The sequence below is a fragment of the Erythrolamprus reginae genome, chromosome 2 (assembly GCF_031021105.1).
Source record: "Erythrolamprus reginae isolate rEryReg1 chromosome 2, rEryReg1.hap1, whole genome shotgun sequence".
Lineage (NCBI taxonomy): Eukaryota > Metazoa > Chordata > Lepidosauria > Squamata > Dipsadidae > Erythrolamprus > Erythrolamprus reginae.
The window spans coordinates 28,473,098-28,490,155 of NC_091951.1; the positions used below are offsets into that span (position 1 = coordinate 28,473,098).

A 17,058-nucleotide genomic window follows, 5' to 3' on the forward strand; every position below is an offset into this window, starting at 1 on the left:
TGACCCCCACCCCACCCCTGGGCAAGGCATCCTGGTCCAGAAAGCTGCTAACACATGAGGTTGCGATTGCTGCCAAAAGTGCTTCAACAAAAGCATTTGAATAATTAGGCCAATGTGGTATTTTATGTTTTTTTCATTTTAATTAATTTACAGACATTTCTAAAATTCTGTTTTCAGTTTGTCATTATAAGTGGAGATTTATGAGAAAAAAATGAATTTTAACAACTGTCGAATAATGTAACAACACTGATAGAAGTAATGGGGATCAGAAAACTGAATATTTTATGAATGTACGGTGTGTGTGATTTACTCAAGCCAAAAGGAGAATTTTGTTATTGAGTTGATATTTGGATATGCTAGTTTTCTACATGCCAAATTAATCATAATTAATGTTAGAGATTAAACTACAATTTTGATGTTTGTTTTTTCATGATATTTCTATTGCACAATTATTCCAATTCTAGGAGGGAAAATAATTTTTTATCACCCATCAATTATCCATTTTCTTTGATCTCCCACAAATTCCATTTCTTATAAATTTTCTCTTTCCCAACTCTTCTTTTTACACTTTCTTTCTATTATTGCTATAACAATAATTCCTTTTCTTACAGATTCCTTTCTTTCCTTTTATATAAATTGTTTGCATACATCTGCTCTTAATTCATCCTAAACTGTTCTCCCTATTACCTCTCTTATTTTTAAGTTGCTTCCTGTGGTACCAGTTCTCCCCTCTTGCTCTTTTCATGTCCCTGTAAATCCCAATACAGTATTATCATCAGTCTGTTTATTATTTTCAATTCTCTTTTCATTCTTCTTGTCACTGTAAATCCCAGTATAATCATCAGTTTGTCCAACATTTTCAATTCTCTTTTGCTTTTTCTGCCAACCTTGTTATCAGACCAGAATATCTACGAGACCGCCTTCTGCTGCACGAATCCCAGCGACCGATTAGGTCCCACAGAGTGGGCCTTCTCCGGGTCCCGTCAACTAAACAATGTCGGTTGGCGGGCCCCAGGGGAAGAGCCTTCTCTGTGGCGGCCCCGACTCTCTGGAACCAGCTCCCCCCAGATATTAGAACTGCCCATACCCTCCTTGCCTTTCGTAAACTCCTCAAAACCCACCTTTGTCGTCAGGCATGGGGGAACTGAGATATCTCCCCCAGGCCTATACAATTTATGTATGGTATGTTTGTATGTATGTCTGCTTAATAATGGGGTTTTTTAAATATTTTAAATTGTAAATTATTAGATTTCTCATGAACTGTTTTATTGTGTTGTGAGCCGCCCCGAGTCTACGGAGAGGGGCAGCATACGAATCTAATAATAAAAATAATAATAATAATAATAATAATAATAATAATAATAATAATAATCAGTCTATTCTTCCTCTCCTATTTCCTTTTCATTTGCTTTCACATATCATGCAATTGTTTTTAACAATAATGAAACTAACTCATTCATATGAATTTTACAGACAAAGGGGAAGAGAAGAGCGCTCTAGACAAAAGACAATGAGAAGCAGACTTAAAATGCAAAGAAGCCACCAATCAAAATCTTCCGCTTCCTCCAGAAAGTCTAAAAACTCTTCTGCTTCGTCAGCTGATGAAAGACAATAGAAAGAATTATAAGAACAAAGGTTTCAGCTGGAAAAGAAAGAGTATCAGGAACTCAAGGAAACATTACATGAGAAGTCAAGGAGGATAATTTCTAAATGAATAATACCTGGAAGTCAGTGGGAAGAAAAAGATTCCGTGAATAGCCAAAACTGGCAGGCATTAACAAAAACCTTGGCGGAAGGTAAGAGTAGCTGGAATCAAAAAATCAACAACTAAGAGATCAGAAATATTATTGGCCTCCTCAAGAACACAAGGATATCAGTGTTGGAAAATTTATTTATATATTTATTTCATTTTATCTGACTTCTATGCCACCCCAATCCCAAAAGACTCGGGGTGGCTAAATCTCCACCAATTGCCTATATTGGAAAAACACACGTTGCAGATCACATTTGATTGATACACAAGTCGAACCAGTCTGTGAAAAGCCATACAGATACTTGTGTTGCATCAGAAGCTTTACTTGGAATAGGTCTCATGTGATTCTTGGAAGGACATACTCAAGTGAAACTTTACTACTGCTCCCATTGTGACAAAAGATTTAGCATGCTTACCAGTCTGGTGATACAGAAGAGGACTCACCCAGAAGGCAAAACATATGAGAGTCTAGATTGTGGGAAAACTTTCAGTCGGAATTACAACCTGGTGGAACACCAGAGGACTCACACAGGAGAGAAACCATATGAGTGTCAGGATTGTGGGAAAAGGTTCAGACAGAATTCGAACCTGGTGATGCACCAGAGGACTCACACTGGAGAGAAACCGTATGAGTGCCCGGAATGTGGGAAAGGTTTCTATCGGAATTTCCATCTGATGGAACACCAGAGAACTCACACAAGAGAAAAACCATATGAGTGTCTGTATTGTACGAAAGGTTTCTGTCAGTATTCCCATCTGGTGGAACACCAGAGGATTCACACAGGAGAGAAACCTCATGAATGTCCTTATTGCGGGAAAGATTTCTACAGACATTCCGAGTTGGTGATACATCAGAGGACTCACACAGGAGAGAAACCATATGAGTGTCAGGATTGTGGGAAAATGTTCAGTCAGAATTCAAATCTGGTGATACACCAGAGGACGCACACGGGTAAGAAACCATATGAGTGTCTGGATTGTGGGAAAAGGTTCAATCAGAATTCAAATCTGGTGATACACCAGAGGACTCACACGGGTGAGAAACCATATGAGTGTCAGGATTGTGGGAAAAGGTTCAATCAGAATTCAAATCTGGTCATACACCAGAGGACTCACACGGGTGAGAAACCATATGAGTGTCAGGATTGTGGGAAAAGGTTCAGTCAGAATTCAAATCTGGTCATACACCAGAGGACTCACACGGGAGAGAAACCATATGTGTGTCTGGATTGTGGGAAAAGTTTCACAGAAAATTCCAAGTTGGTAAAACACAAGAAGACTCACACAGGGGAAAAACCATATGAGTGTCTGGATTGTGGGAAAAGGTTCAGTCAGAATTCTTGCCTGGTGATACACAAGAGGACTCACACAGGAGAAAAACCATATGAGTGTCTGGATTGTGGGAAAAGATTCGGTCACAGTTCCAGCCTGATGACACACAAGAGGACTCACACAGGAGAAAAACCGTATGAGTGTCCAGATTGTGGGAAAGATTTCAGTTATAAGTATAAGCTTATAAATCATGTAAGGTTACACATAGGAGAGTAACCATTCAAATGCCCAGATTGTGGATAATGTTTTGCCCAAAATTCCTCCCTAATGTCAGAAGAAAATGAGGAAAAAATTGATCTGTTTAGAGTAATTTTGAATTTTGTTTCTTGTCACTTCCTTAGAGCCCAGGTGAGAAATTGATGATTTAGTTTCTTGTGTGATTCTTTTTAGTGAAGCATGTTTTATTATTAAACATGAGAGAGATCTGAGTTTCCTTTCTCTGGCCCAGTGCGGTCATTCCCTTTCACTGAGCCCAGGAGAACTGCCGTTGATGGGAAGAGAATATGAGCTTGTTTCTCTATTAGGTATGTTTGTTGCCTTTAGTTATTTCTACATATAAGTTAACGAGGCCTCCAAACATTACTAATTGTGTTCATTTCTAGTGTTATTCTTTCTCAAAACTTGTAATCTTTCTTCTTGTGAGGAGCAAAATTGTATAAAAGGAGTTAAATTGTATAAATCAACCTCCTCATGATTAGCAGCCTATACATTTGACAAACAAATATATAGACCTTCATTCGCATCAAACATATTGCAGATGGGTAGCATGGGTAGCCTCTGTTTCATTCATTCATTCATTCATTTCTTCTTCTTTGATTTATTTAAAACATTGAAATAACCACCCATGTTATAACAATCTATGTCTGGCTCCCAATCAATAATTAACTTTAAGTATCTATTAAAACCAAAGGCATAAAAGCAAAAACCTGGTTTCAATTCACCTGATGTACAGCAGCCCTGTCTTCTTATCCCTGTCCTGAGGAACTAACATCTTCTTGAAAACTTCTAGTGTTGAATTGTCAATGCTCCAACACTGGAAGTTTTTAAGAAGATGTTGGATAACCATTTGTCTGAAGTAGTGTAGGGTGTCCTGTCCAAGCAGGGGGTTAGACTAGAAGACCTCCAAGGCCCCTTCCAACTCGTTATTAATTTTAAGATCTTTGTTATAACATATTTGATGGCTATATAAGTGACTGGGAAAAGAAAATTTGAAGAGAATACTTTATAAAGGCTAAGGATTTAAAAAACATAAAAAGAACATTTTGTGAAAGAAAAGGCAGATCCCGGTTATTGGATATGAGGAATGACATATGCTAGCTAGAAGAATATTATAACAAAACTCTGGAAACATTTGTCTGTATATCTGACAATTGCTGATCTTGAAATTATCTCAGAGTTTGGACAATTAGTTATTATGTTAAAAAGCACATCCTGGACTTGCTCAGATTGGAATAAACTTCACCTAAAAGAAAATATTATAAAAGGCTGTGGAAGTTGGTTTATACTGACAGCTGGAGATTGATCTCAAGCTTTTCAGATTTGTGAACTGTGATTTTGATTATATGGAGGCAAGTGATTAGGAAGAATTTGTTGGGCTTTTGAAGGAATTGGGTGAAGACTTAAAAAGATACATTTTGTGACTTAGAGTTGGAAAAGAAATGAGAAAAGAGCCCGATAACAATAAACACCTTGAGGTTAGGATGGTAGGAAATGAAAATGGAAAAATGAAGAACAAGCAGATCACAAAAGAAGAGAAGAAATTAGAAGAAGAAAAGAAGATTGATGAAAATATTGGGATCTTTGAAGACAAAAAGGATAAGGACATTGAAAATGAAGGAGAGATTGATGACTCTATTGGAATACAAAAGTAAAAGAAAGAAAAAGAAGTTAAGAAAATGGAGGTGGAAGGGAGAAATTTATAAAAATGAAAGAGTGGAAAAATAAAAGAAAATGGACAATTTATAGTGGAAAATCATAGAATCTTTTTATCTTAGATTTACTATATTATATTTAATCTTGATAATATTAATGGTATATAAGCTTTGATCATACAATCAATATAACTAAAAGATCTTTTCTATAAGGTTACAATTTTATATTAGATTGATACAAGATTGGCTGTATTAAATTAAATTTTAGTACAACTGTTGGAAGAATGTATAAATTATTATTTTTCTATATAAGATGTTTGATATAGGATTTGCATAATCCAAAAACCAGGTGTAATACTGAAAGAATTTTGATGATTATTGATGTTATTGGAGCAATATAAGATGTTAAAATGAATGATTAATATGACTATAAAATCTTAAACTGGCAATTATGTCAACTTTTTATTGGGCATTTAGAAATGATAGAAATAAGGAAAAAAATGATTAGTTAAGATATTAAGGAAGAAGAAGCAATATGGCTCAAAATTAAGAGGCATGAGTGATAATACGGTAGCTATCTTTTAAAGTCAAGCCATAGCAATTAATTTGGAATAAAAATTGAATTAATTGGTGGTAGGCCCAGGAGACAAAACTAGGTTAAGAAGCAGCATTAGATTAGTAAGGCAAAGAGGGAGGAAGAGGAAGTAGAAAGATGAAGGAAGACGGGAAGGGGTGGAAAGAAGTAGAAGGGGGAAAGAAGGAGTAAGAAGATAGAAGAAGATGGAGGGGAGTGTAACAGAAAGAAGAGAAACAGACTGATGAATAGGAGTTGAAAATAGGTGCAAAATAAGATGCGTACTGACTTTTGACTGATTGAATTAAAATGTATAAATATGTATATTTAATTTGACTTCTATGCCACCCTATCCTGAAGGACTCACGGCGGCTTACAGCAGTATAAAATTGCAATTAACAACAATAATAAAAAGAAGCCAAGGAAAAAACCTAATTTCTAAAATCACCATTAAAACTAAGATAATTTAATGGCATACATACTAATCATTCAAACCAATTCAAATGTATGTTATTGATATACTTTAAGCCAGTGTTTTTCAACCAGTGTGCCGTGGCACACTAGTGTGCCGCGAGACATGGTCAGGTGTGCCACGAAGCTCAGAGAGAAAGAAAGCAAGAGAGAGAGAAAGAAAGAGAGAAAGCAAGAGAGAGAGAGAAAGAAAGCAAGAGAGAGAGAAAACAAGAGAAAGCAAGAGAGAAAGCAAGAGAGAGCAAGAGAGAGAAAGAAAGCAAGAGAGAGAGAGAAAGAAAGGGAGGGAAGGAGAGAGAGAGAAAGACATAGTGGGAGATAGGGAGAGAGAGAGAAAGAGAGCAAAAAAGAGAGGAAGGAAGGAAGAGAAAGAAAGGGATGGAGAGAGAGAGAGAGAAAGAGGGAGGAAGGGAGAGAAAGAGGGAGGGAGAAAGAAATAAAGTGCAGGGGAGGAAGAGAGAGAGAGAATTTTTTTGTCCAAACTTTTTTAGTGCCCCCCCCCCCCGGCTCAATGTGCCCCAGGGTTTCGTAAATGTAAAAAATGTGCCGCGGCTCAAAAAAGGTTGAAAATCACTGCTTTAAGCTATGTGTATTATATGAATGGAATCGTAGAGAAAAAATAAAAAAATGGGAGAAAAGATGTTACACAGGCAACTTAGGGGCTTCCATGACTCTGTGCTTCAACATTCTGGGCCAGTTGAAGTCTTCTAGTGGTCCAGTGTAGAGATTCAAACAGGAGGTGACCAAGGCAAGAGTTTCACCCTGGTCCAGAAAAGAGCACAGCTGGCACGTGAGATTAATCTGCAAACCCCCTTACAGCCATGGCTGCCTCAAGTAGGAAATGTGAGTTCAAGATTTATGACTCTTTCTCGTCTCCCTTCATCTTTGTACTTCCTCTTCCTCCCTGTTTGCCTTACTAATCTCAGGACCCAATCCCCAAGTTCTGCACCTACTCAGTCGCAACTGTCACAAAGTTTTTTGGTTTTTTTACTTTATTGATTTTCTTAAAATTGACAAACATACAAACACACATTTAACATAAAATTGGGGTTGCAGATACCCCGCTTGTTCAAGAAGTCAAATTGCATTACAGAAAAAAGAATACATTATTAGGTAGGAAAAGCAAGTAGGATGCTTGGCTGCATAGCTAGAGGTATAACAAGCAGGAAGAGGGAGATTGTGATCCCCTTATATAGAGCACTGGTGAGACCACATTTGGAGTACTGTGTTCAGTTCTGGAGACCTCACCTACAAAAAGATATTGACAAAATTGAACGGGTCCAAAGACGGGCTACAAGAATGGTGGAAGGTCTTAAGCATAAAACGTATCAGGAAAGACTTAATGAACTCAATCTGTATAGTCTGGAGGACAGAAGGAAAAGGGGGGACATGATTGAAACCTTTAAATGTTAAAGGGTTAAATAAGGTCCAGGGGGGAAGTGTTTTTAATAGGAAAGTGAACACAAGAACAAAGGGACACAATCTGAAGTTAGTTGGGGGAATTATCAAAGGCAACATGAGAAAATATTATTTTACTGAAAGAGTAGTAGATCCTTGGAACAAACTTCCAGCAGACGTGGTTGGTAAATCCACAGTAACCGAATTTAAACATGCCTGGGATAAACATATCCATTGTAAGATAAAATACAGGAAATAGTATAAGGGCAGACTAGATGGACCATGAGGTCTTTTTCTGCCGTCAGTCTTCTATGTTTCTAATATGTTAAGTCAACCTATTACTTTAAGTGAAAAGAAGAAATTTTATATTACCTTATTATGAACAACAAAACATAACATAAACTTCATATCTAAGCAAAGTACAAACACAAAAATTAAATCCTAACCATACTACTAATATGCATTTTTAATTCTTTTTGTCTATCCATGTATACACTTTATTCCAAATCACATAAAATTCAGATTCTTCTTGGTTATTTAACCGTCTTGTCATCATATCCATTTCAGCGCAGCCTAATATTTTCTTAATAACCTCCTCCTCTTTGGGAATATCTTCCCCTTTCCAATTTTGCACATATACTATCCTGGCCGCTATCGTTATATTAATAACTAAATGTAAAATGTCTTTCTTATATTTCTGTTTGTTTATACCTAGTAAGTAAAATTCCGGAGTTTTTTCTATCTCTTGCTTTATTATTTCTTTTATTATTCTTTCTATCATTTTCCAATATGTCTTAACTTCGCTACAGCTCCACCATTGATGATAATATCAGGGGTCGACAAAGTTGTTCAGAATCTAGGAGCCAGCCAAAAAATTTAGGAGCCAGAATTTTTTTTAAGCAAACTTGGTTTTTAATTTAACAAAAAAAACATTACAAACGTTATAAACCAGTGTTTCCCAACCTTTTTTGAGCCGCGGCACATTATTCGTATTTTCAAAATCCTGGGGAACACTGAAAGGGGGGGGGGGGGGGCTAAAGAAAAGTTTGGACAAAAAAACCCTCTCTCTTTCTCCCTTTCGCTCTATTTCTCCCTCTTTCTCTCTTTTCCTTCCTTCCCTTCATTCTCTCTCTCCATCCCTCTTTCTTTCTTCCTCTCTTTTTTGCTCTCTTTCTCTCTCCCTCCTTCCCTTCCTCTATGTCTTTCTCTCTCCCTTGCTCTCTCTCTGTCTCTCTTGCTATCTCTTTCTTGCTTTTTTCTCTTTCTCTTGCTCTCTCTCTCTCTTTCACTGTCTTGCTATGTCTCTTTCTTTCTCTTTGCCTCTCTTGCTATCTCTCTTTCTCTCTCTGTCTCTCTTGCTATGTCTCTCTTTCTTTCTCTTTCTCTCTCTCTCTGTGCCTCTCTTGCTAAGTCTCTCTTTTTCTCTTGCTATGTCTCTCTTTCTTTTTCTCTCTCTGCCTCTCTTGCTATGTCTCTCTTTCTATTTCTTTCTCTATCTCTCTTTCTCTGCCTCTCTTGCTGTCTCTCTTTCTTGCTCTGTCTCTTTCTCTGCCTCTCTTGCTATGTCTCTCTTTCTCTCTTTCTCTGCCTCTTATATGTCTCTCTTTCTCTCTCAGCTGACTGCAAGCGGGAGCCCTGACGGCGGCAGCTGGACGTGGTGCTGGACACCGTATATGCCAGGCACGCAGCGCCAGCATGTACGACGTCCAGCAGAACGTCCAACCGCCACCGTCAGGGCTCCCACTTGCAGTCAGCTGAGAGAGAGCGAGCGAGCGATCCCTCTCGCCGCCGCCATCTCCCCCGACGCCCCCCCCCCCCCGCTCCCATCGGACACTTGCCGTCGACGAAAGAGGAGCTCCAGCTGGGCGGGGCGCTGCCGGTACTTCCGTCCTGGGGCTTCCGCTCGCAGCTGTCCCCCGCCTCCTGCTCGATGCCGCGGTTTTCGGCGCTGGCCTGCTGGGCCCCAAAGAAAGAAGGCGGGAAAAAGGTGCGAAGAATGGAGCTCTCCTTCTTCCTGCCTTCTTTCTTTGGGGCTCAGCAGGAGCGCGGCATCAAGCAGGAGACAGCTGCGAGCGGGAGTACCGGCAGCGCCCCGCCCAGCTGAAGAACACCGCCGCGGAACACCGGTTGGGAAACGCTGAGGCGCCAGACAACATTTTCTAGGCGCCACTGGCGACCAGGCGCCTGGGTTTGTCGAACCTTGGATAATATGAACCTATTTCTTTTTTACACTTCCAGCACAATGGGGACATATTAGGGAACATTTTTGCAATTCTACTTGGTGGAAGATGCCACCTATAAAACATCTTAATTTGATTTTCTGCAACTGTCACAAAGTTAAGTACAGTGTTCCCTTGACTTTTGCAGGGGATGCGTTCCAAGACCGCCCACAAAAGTCAAATTTCCGCAAAGTAGAGATGCGGAAGTAATTACACTATTTTTCCCTATGAACAGTATCGCAGGACATCCCCTAACACTTTAAACCCCTAAATTACAATTTCCCATTCCCTTAACAACCCTTAGATTATTACTCACCATTATTACTGGTACTCACCATTGAAGAAGATACTTAATGATCCTGATATTTGTTAACATAATTATTGGTGATGACATATGACCTCACAGGCAGGAAAAACTGGTGTAGAAAAAAACCCACAAAGTGCTTTTTAATTAATATTTTTTTGAAAAACCATGGTATAGACCTTTCACGAATGTCGGACCAGCGAAAGTCAAGGGAACAGTGTAAATGGCCCAGAGTCTTAATTTTGATCATGTGACAATGCTACAGTGGCATTTTAAGTGTGAAAAATTGTCGCTTTTTTCAGTGACTTTGTAAGTTTAAAAGATCACCAAATGAAGTAAATCTAGGACTACCTGCACTTATGATTTGTTACTACATGTTGTGAGCCGCCCCGAGTCTTCGGAGAGGGGCGGCATACAAATCTAAGTAATAAATAAATAAATAATAAATAAATAAATAAATAATTGGATATCACAGGAGGGATGGCCTCCCCTAGCAGTTCCATGGTTTGTAGGTGTTAAATCACGTTGCTTTCTGAGGGTAAAGCTGGCAGCTCCAATTGCAAGAATGCAGAGGGAAAAATAATCTCTCTAGATGGGTTTGGAATCAATGCTCTTAGGCACTTCAAGGTTTCATCCCGTATTTCATTCTTCTATTAAAGGGATATGAATCTGTTAATCGTTTAAGGCTGCACATACAAACAGGACCTTTATTAACTTTTACAACGCAGCACCTGGCTAATCTTGTGAAGTTAAGTAGGGTCGGGCTTCACCGCTTTAGGGTGAAAATAGAAGAAGCGTGTTTTTCAGCCTTACGTCGCTAGATGGCGGTATAGAAATGAGCGACATTTCGTCGCCTAAAAAGCAGTACAATAGGGGCATTACTCGTGTACTGGAAGGGTAGAGGGGGAGATGACACAAGTGGAAACGATAGAGGATTGGACTTGCTAGAGAGGATGTGGAGGAGAGGAGGTGAGGGACAGAGGAACTTCCTCTTCCGGCTCATCCACGGAAGGATGAAGGCGTCGGAGGAGCCTCTTGTGCTGTCTTGAAGGGTCGGAGCGGCACATGGGAAGTGAGTGGAAGGAGGAGGGAGAAGAGGAGAAGCCGGGAGAGAGTCGGGCCCTTTGGGTTCCTCCACGGGGTAGAAACAGCGAAGGGACAAGGCTGAAGCCTGTGGGCTGCAGCTCTATATTATTTCGCTCCCTAAATTTTATTTCTCGGGCTCCACCATTTAAAATTGCTGCCTATGATTTTTACCACTGGGAGATTTGGGACATTTAAAAAGTATTCCTGCCCCCATCATTTCTTATCCCCCTCGGGCTTCCCGTGACACTTTATGCCTTGTGATGTTATTGACCTGTTGCTTTCCTGGCAAGCGAGGAGTTTCATGGGCAAAACGGATGCTTTCAAACTTGCATAGAACTTGGGCGCATTTCGTCTGTTACTGTCCCCACTTTTTCCAAAATTGGATTAAACAAATTGAGTAAATCCACTTCTAAAACTTATTTTAAGAGCGATTTTAAAAAATACTATATTCATATATTTATAGGTTTGTATCTGTACATATGCACGTATCTATATAAAATTTGGTATTTTCAGGTATTGTTTTATAACAACAGTTGGCAATTATAATAATTTCTGATTAATCCAAGCCAACAAGAGAGGTTTATGATGTGAAATATGAGTGGATTTTTCAACTTGGGGTTTTCTAGTCACCTATGTTCCTAATGAATCATGATAAAATTTATGGGTTAAACTAGCATTTTGATATCTTTCCTTTTTCATAGTAATATGTGGAATTTTTGTTTTTGTTTTTCCAGGATCTGCACCTGTGTTTGGATGCCAAGAAGAGCTCTCGGGACAACCAGAGAATGAGAAGCAGTGTCAAAATGCAAAACAAACCATCAATCAAAATCTTCCACTTCCTCTATAAAGTGTGAAAACATTTCCCCTTCTTCTCTTTTCCGTGGCAAAAGCAATACTCAGAACAAGATTCCAATGATTCATGGAACAGACAATGCAGGTGGAACAGCTCTACCAGGGCTCCCAATATGGCAAAATATTTTGCAGGTAAACGAATTTGGTGAGGTACAAAGAAATTGACAGTGGAGAAAACCTCTTTGAAAGTCTGGATTGTGTGAAACGTTTTACTTGGAATTCTGATCAGGTTACACTCCAGAGAGATAAACAATATGAGATGATATTATGACAAAATGTTCAGTCAGGTGTCTCCAGTGACAATACACAAGCGAACTCCCACAGGAGAGAAACGCTATGAGTGTGTAGATTGTGGGAAAAAGTTTAGTCAGAATTCAGAGCTGGTGAAACATCATAGAACTCACACAGGAGAGAAACCATTTAAATGTCTGTATTGTGGGAAAAGGTTCAGTCAGAATTATAACCTGTTGGTACACCAGAGGATTCACACAGGAGAAATACCATATGAGTGTCAGGATTGTGGGAAAAGGTTCAGTCAGAATTCATATCTGGTGATACACCAGAGGACTCACACTGGAGAAAAACCGTATGAGTGCCCAGAATGTGGGAAAGGTTTCTGTCGGAATTTCAAGCTGATGGAACACCAGAGGACTCACACAGGAGAAAAACCATATGAGTGTCAAGATTGTGGGAAAAAGTTCAGTCAGAATTCAAATCTGGTGATGCACCAGAGGACTCACACTGGAGAAAAACCATATGAGTGTCTCTATTGTGGGAAAAGTTTCTCTCGGAATTCCGAGCTGGTGAAACACCAGAGGACTCACACAGGAGAGAAACCATATGAGTGTCAGGATTGTGGGAAAAGGTTCAGTCAGAATTCAAGTCTGGTGATACACCAGAGGACTCACACTGGAGAAAAACCATATGAGTGTCTGTATTGTAGGAAAAGTTTCTGTCGGAATTCCCAGCTGGTGGAACACCAGAGGACTCACACAGGAGAGAAACCACATGAATGTCCTGATTGCGGGAAAGATTTCTACAGACATTCCGAGTTGGTGATACACCAGAGGACTCACACGGGAGAGAAACCATATAAATGTCCGGATTGTGGAAAAAGTTTCAAAGAAAATTCTACCCTGGGAAAACACAAGAAGACTCACATGGGGGAAAAACCATATAAGTGTCCTGATTGTGGGAAAAGATTCTGTCAGAATTCCAGCCTGGTGATACACAAGAGAACTCACACAGGAGAGAAACCATATCAGTGTCCAGATTGTGGGAAAAGTTTCAATCGGAATTTCAGCCTTGTGGAACATCAGAGAACTCACACAGGAGAGAAACCATATCAGTGTCCAGATTGTGGGAAAAGTTTCAGTCGGAATTTCAGCCTTGTGGAACATCAGAGAATTCACACAGGAGAAAAACCATATCAGTGTCCAGATTGTGGGAAAAGTTTCAGTCGGAATTTCAGCCTTGTGGAACATCAGAGGACTCACACAGGAGAGAAACCATATCAGTGTCCAGATTGTGGGGAAAGTTTCAAACGTAATTCCAATCTGGTGATACACCGGACGACTCACATGGGAGAGAAACCATATGAGTGCCCAGATTGTGGGGAAAGTTTCAAGGAAAATTCCAAGCTAGTAAAACACAAGAAGATTCACATTGGAGAAAAAACATGAGTGTACGAATTGTGGGCAAAGGTTCAGTCAGAGTTCCAGCTTGGTGGTACACAAGAGAACTCACACAGGAGAAAACCATATGAGTGTCTGGATTGTGGGAAACATTTCAGTTGTGGGTCTATGCTTATAAATCATTTAAAGTTACACATAGGAGAGTAACCATTCAAATGCCCGGATTGTAAACTTTCACACAAAATTCCTCTCTTATGACAGAATAAATTCCATATGAGGAAAAAATTGATTTGTTTAGAGTTATCTTGAATTTTGTTTCTTGTCTCTTACTGAAAGTCTAGCTAAGAAATTGGTAGCTTAATTTCTTACGTGATTCTTCTTTGTCAAGGCTGTCTTATTATTAAACACGAGGTAGGAGATTTCAGTTTCCTTAGAATGGCCCAGTGGTGGTCTTTCACAGAGTCAAAGGGAAGTGCCATTGCTGGGCCACAAAAAGCGAATTTAAATTTCTATTAGGTACGTTTGTTGCTTTGAGTTATTTCCACGTATAATACTGGGGAATATAAACTTGTATGTATGTATTTTTATTTAGCATGTATATGGCAGCCAAACTTATGATGACTCCAGGTGTTCTATAGAAATAAAGTCTTAATACTGTATATAAATTACTCTCCCTGAGTCTCCGGAGAAGGGTGGCCTAGAATCTAAATAAATAAGTAAGTAAGTAAACAAACAAACAAACCACTACACGCACACACACATTATATATGTATGTATGTATGAATGTATATGTATGTATAAAATGACAAAAGGCAATGCTCCACATTTAGCGCATAACCTGATGCACCTATTACGGCCCTATTTGGACAAGGAGTCACTTCTCACAGTCACTCATGCCCTTATCACCTCGAGGCTCGACTACTGCAATGCTCTCTACATGGGGCTGCTTTTAGAGAAACATAGAAGTCTGACGGCAGAAAAAGACCTCATGGTCCATCTAGTTTAGTTTAGTTTAGTTTAATCAGATTTGTATGCCGCCCCTCTCCGCAGACTCGGGGCGGCTCACAGCAACAGCAATACAAGACAAATCCAATATTAAATTAATTTTAAGAACACCACAAGTTAAAAACCAATCATACACACTAGCATACCATACACAAATTTTATAAGCCTAGGGGGAAGGAACATGTCAATTCCCCCATGCCTGACGACAGAGGTGGGTTTTAAGGAGCTTACGAAAGTCACGAAACACAACGATCAGATAATGCTCCACAATGGCCAAACCCACAGGCTGCTCTTTATAGCAGCCTCACTAATTACTACAGCCCCACCCAACCACAGGTGGCCTCATTTTCTTTGATAATAATCTCTCAGTTGTTGTTGCCTATGCATCGCTCTCCGCATGCGTGGCTGTATCATTAAGTCTTGTTCTGAATCCAAAGAGGAGCTAGATAATTGATCTCCTTCTGAGCTGTCTGCCACACTCTCCTCCTCCCTGTCACTCATGTCTTCTTGGTCAGAGGAGCCTTCATCAGCAGATTCCACCGGGGGCAAGACAGGCCTGCAGCATGTGGATGTCTCCCCCACATCCACAGTCCTTGAGGCAGGAGCTGGGCCAGAGCTAACCACAACACACTATATTGTATTAGTTATGTTGTACGCCGCCCTGAGTCGGTCAAGAAGGATGGCATAGAAATCTAATTAATATATATATCATATCCGGAGGGTGGAGGCTGGGCACATCACTTATGCTTAAGGTCATGACCTGTGACTTAATCGTCACCTGAGTTTGTTCACTTTGATGTCATCACTGATCAAAAGCAGTGATAATTTTCATTAAAATGTCTACTCCCCTGGAAGTCAGTGGAATGAAAAAGGTTCCGTGGAAACCCAAAAGCCTTTGTGAAAGGAAAAAGTAGCTTGAATCAAAGAACCACTAGATCAGAGATCAGAAACGTTGTTGGCCTCCTGAAAAAAGCCAAGAATATCAGAGTTGAAAAATCCCTGCAGACGCCCTATTATGGGGAATAATAGAGATTGCAGATCACATCTGATTGAGATGCCTAAGTTAAACCACCCTGTGAAAAGCCATACAAACATTTTTGGTGAGGCTGTGGCAGATGCTTTACTCAGAACTGGTCTTGTGATTCGTAGAATGACCCATACCAAAGAGAAACTCTGCCAGTACTCCCATTGTGAAAAATGATTTCGCATACACACCAGTCTGGCAATACACAAGAGGACTTACACTGGGGATAAACCGTATGAGTGTCCATATTGTGGGAAAGATTTCAGTTATAAGTACAAGCTTATAAATCATGTAAGGTTACACATAGGAGAGTAACCATTCAAACCCCCAGATTGTACACAGGGTGTTGCACAAAATTCCTCCCTTTTCGCAGAAGAAATTCCACATGAGTAAAAAGTTGATTTGTTCAGAGGAATTTTAAATTTCATTCCTTGTCTCTCAGCTAAAGCCCAGCTGAGAATTCTTTTTTGTCAACCATGTCTTATTATTAAAAATGAGGGAGGAGGTCTGAGCACCATTTCTCTCGCCCAGTGCGGTCATTCCCTTACCCAGAGTCAAGAGGAAGTGCCATGCTGGGCCAGAGAAAGCAAATTTGCAGATGGATTAGGTATGTCTGCTGCCTTGCGTCATTTCTACATATTATATGGGGGATATAAACACGCATCTATGTCTTTTTAAAATTAGCTGGACAGCCCGACTCGTGGTGACTCTACACTGTATTGGCAATAAAACCTTAATACGGAAACCAATAAACCCAGTGCTGGGCTGCACCCAGTACAGGTGGGATCGGCAATCTGTTAGAAAAATGGAAATGGGTGTACATGAGATTTTGCTGCTGCAGCCGCAGCTAAAACCTCGCTAAAACATGGGTGCAATTTTGCTACCTCCACCGGCGCAGCAGCAAAATAGCGCTTGTCCCGCAAAAACTTGAGAGCCACGGCGGTGAGCGCAATTTAGCATTCCGGCTTGTAGCCCATCACTGGGCATGAGTGACCCATGTATGAGGCCTCCCACTTGCCAAGCAGCACCATTTTGAACATAGGACCAGGGGCATGTGGCCTAACTGTGGAAAAAGGATATGCCCCTTTCTCAATGCTGTTTTAATTTCAAATGGTCACTAAGTGAAGTAAATCAAGCACTACCTGTACCTAATTGCATATCACAGGATGGATCATAGCCTCTCCTAGACAAAATGCATATGACAAAATGCAAAGCCTCCATATTTAACATGTACTTGCCCTTCAGGTTTCGGGCACATGGTTTAGGGTTGATGTTTCGTGTGGCTGTTCAACCACCGTGTTTAGTGAGGGCAACCCTGGCAGTTCCAGGGAATCAATGAAAACACCTTGTAAGCGCTTGAGGGTGAAAATAGGAGAATGTTTTTCAGCCTTATGCCGCTAGATGGCGGTGTAGGAATGAGTTACACTCGCGGCCTAAAAAGCAGCGAATAGCGGCATTGCTCGAATACTGGAGGGGTAGAGGCGGAGATGACACAAGTTGAAACGATAGAGAAACTTGCTAGAAGGCTATGGAGG

The 17,058-nt window shown here is 40.2% G+C and overlaps 3 protein-coding genes across 4 annotated transcripts in view; all 3 read left to right on the forward strand.

Moving 5' to 3' along the window:
• Window positions 1-5,402, forward strand: part of LOC139163085 (zinc finger protein 268-like) — a 21,958-nt gene extending 16,556 nt beyond the window's left edge. Inside the window, exon 3 of the mRNA XM_070744027.1 lies at window positions 2,205-5,402. Within this exon, the coding sequence (XP_070600128.1) occupies window positions 2,205-3,301 (1,097 nt within the window). The 3' untranslated portion in view covers window positions 3,302-5,402. The remainder of the gene's footprint in view (window positions 1-2,204) is intronic.
• LOC139163048 (zinc finger protein 420-like) overlaps window positions 1-13,781 on the forward strand; it is a 16,087-nt gene extending 2,306 nt beyond the window's left edge. Inside the window, exons 1-2 of one of the 2 annotated variants that reach the window (XM_070743978.1) lie at window positions 10,807-10,994; window positions 11,743-13,781. In XM_070743978.1, the coding sequence (XP_070600079.1) occupies window positions 12,136-13,542 (1,407 nt within the window). In that variant the 5' untranslated portion in view covers window positions 10,807-10,994; window positions 11,743-12,135 and the 3' untranslated portion in view covers window positions 13,543-13,781. Of the gene's footprint in view, window positions 1-10,806; window positions 10,995-11,742 lie in introns of those variants that run through there. The other variant, XM_070743979.1, reaches the window with a different exon arrangement.
• LOC139163077 (zinc finger protein 850-like) overlaps window positions 1-17,058 on the forward strand; it is a 249,510-nt gene that overhangs the window by 58,208 nt on the left and 174,244 nt on the right. The window lies entirely within an intron of this gene.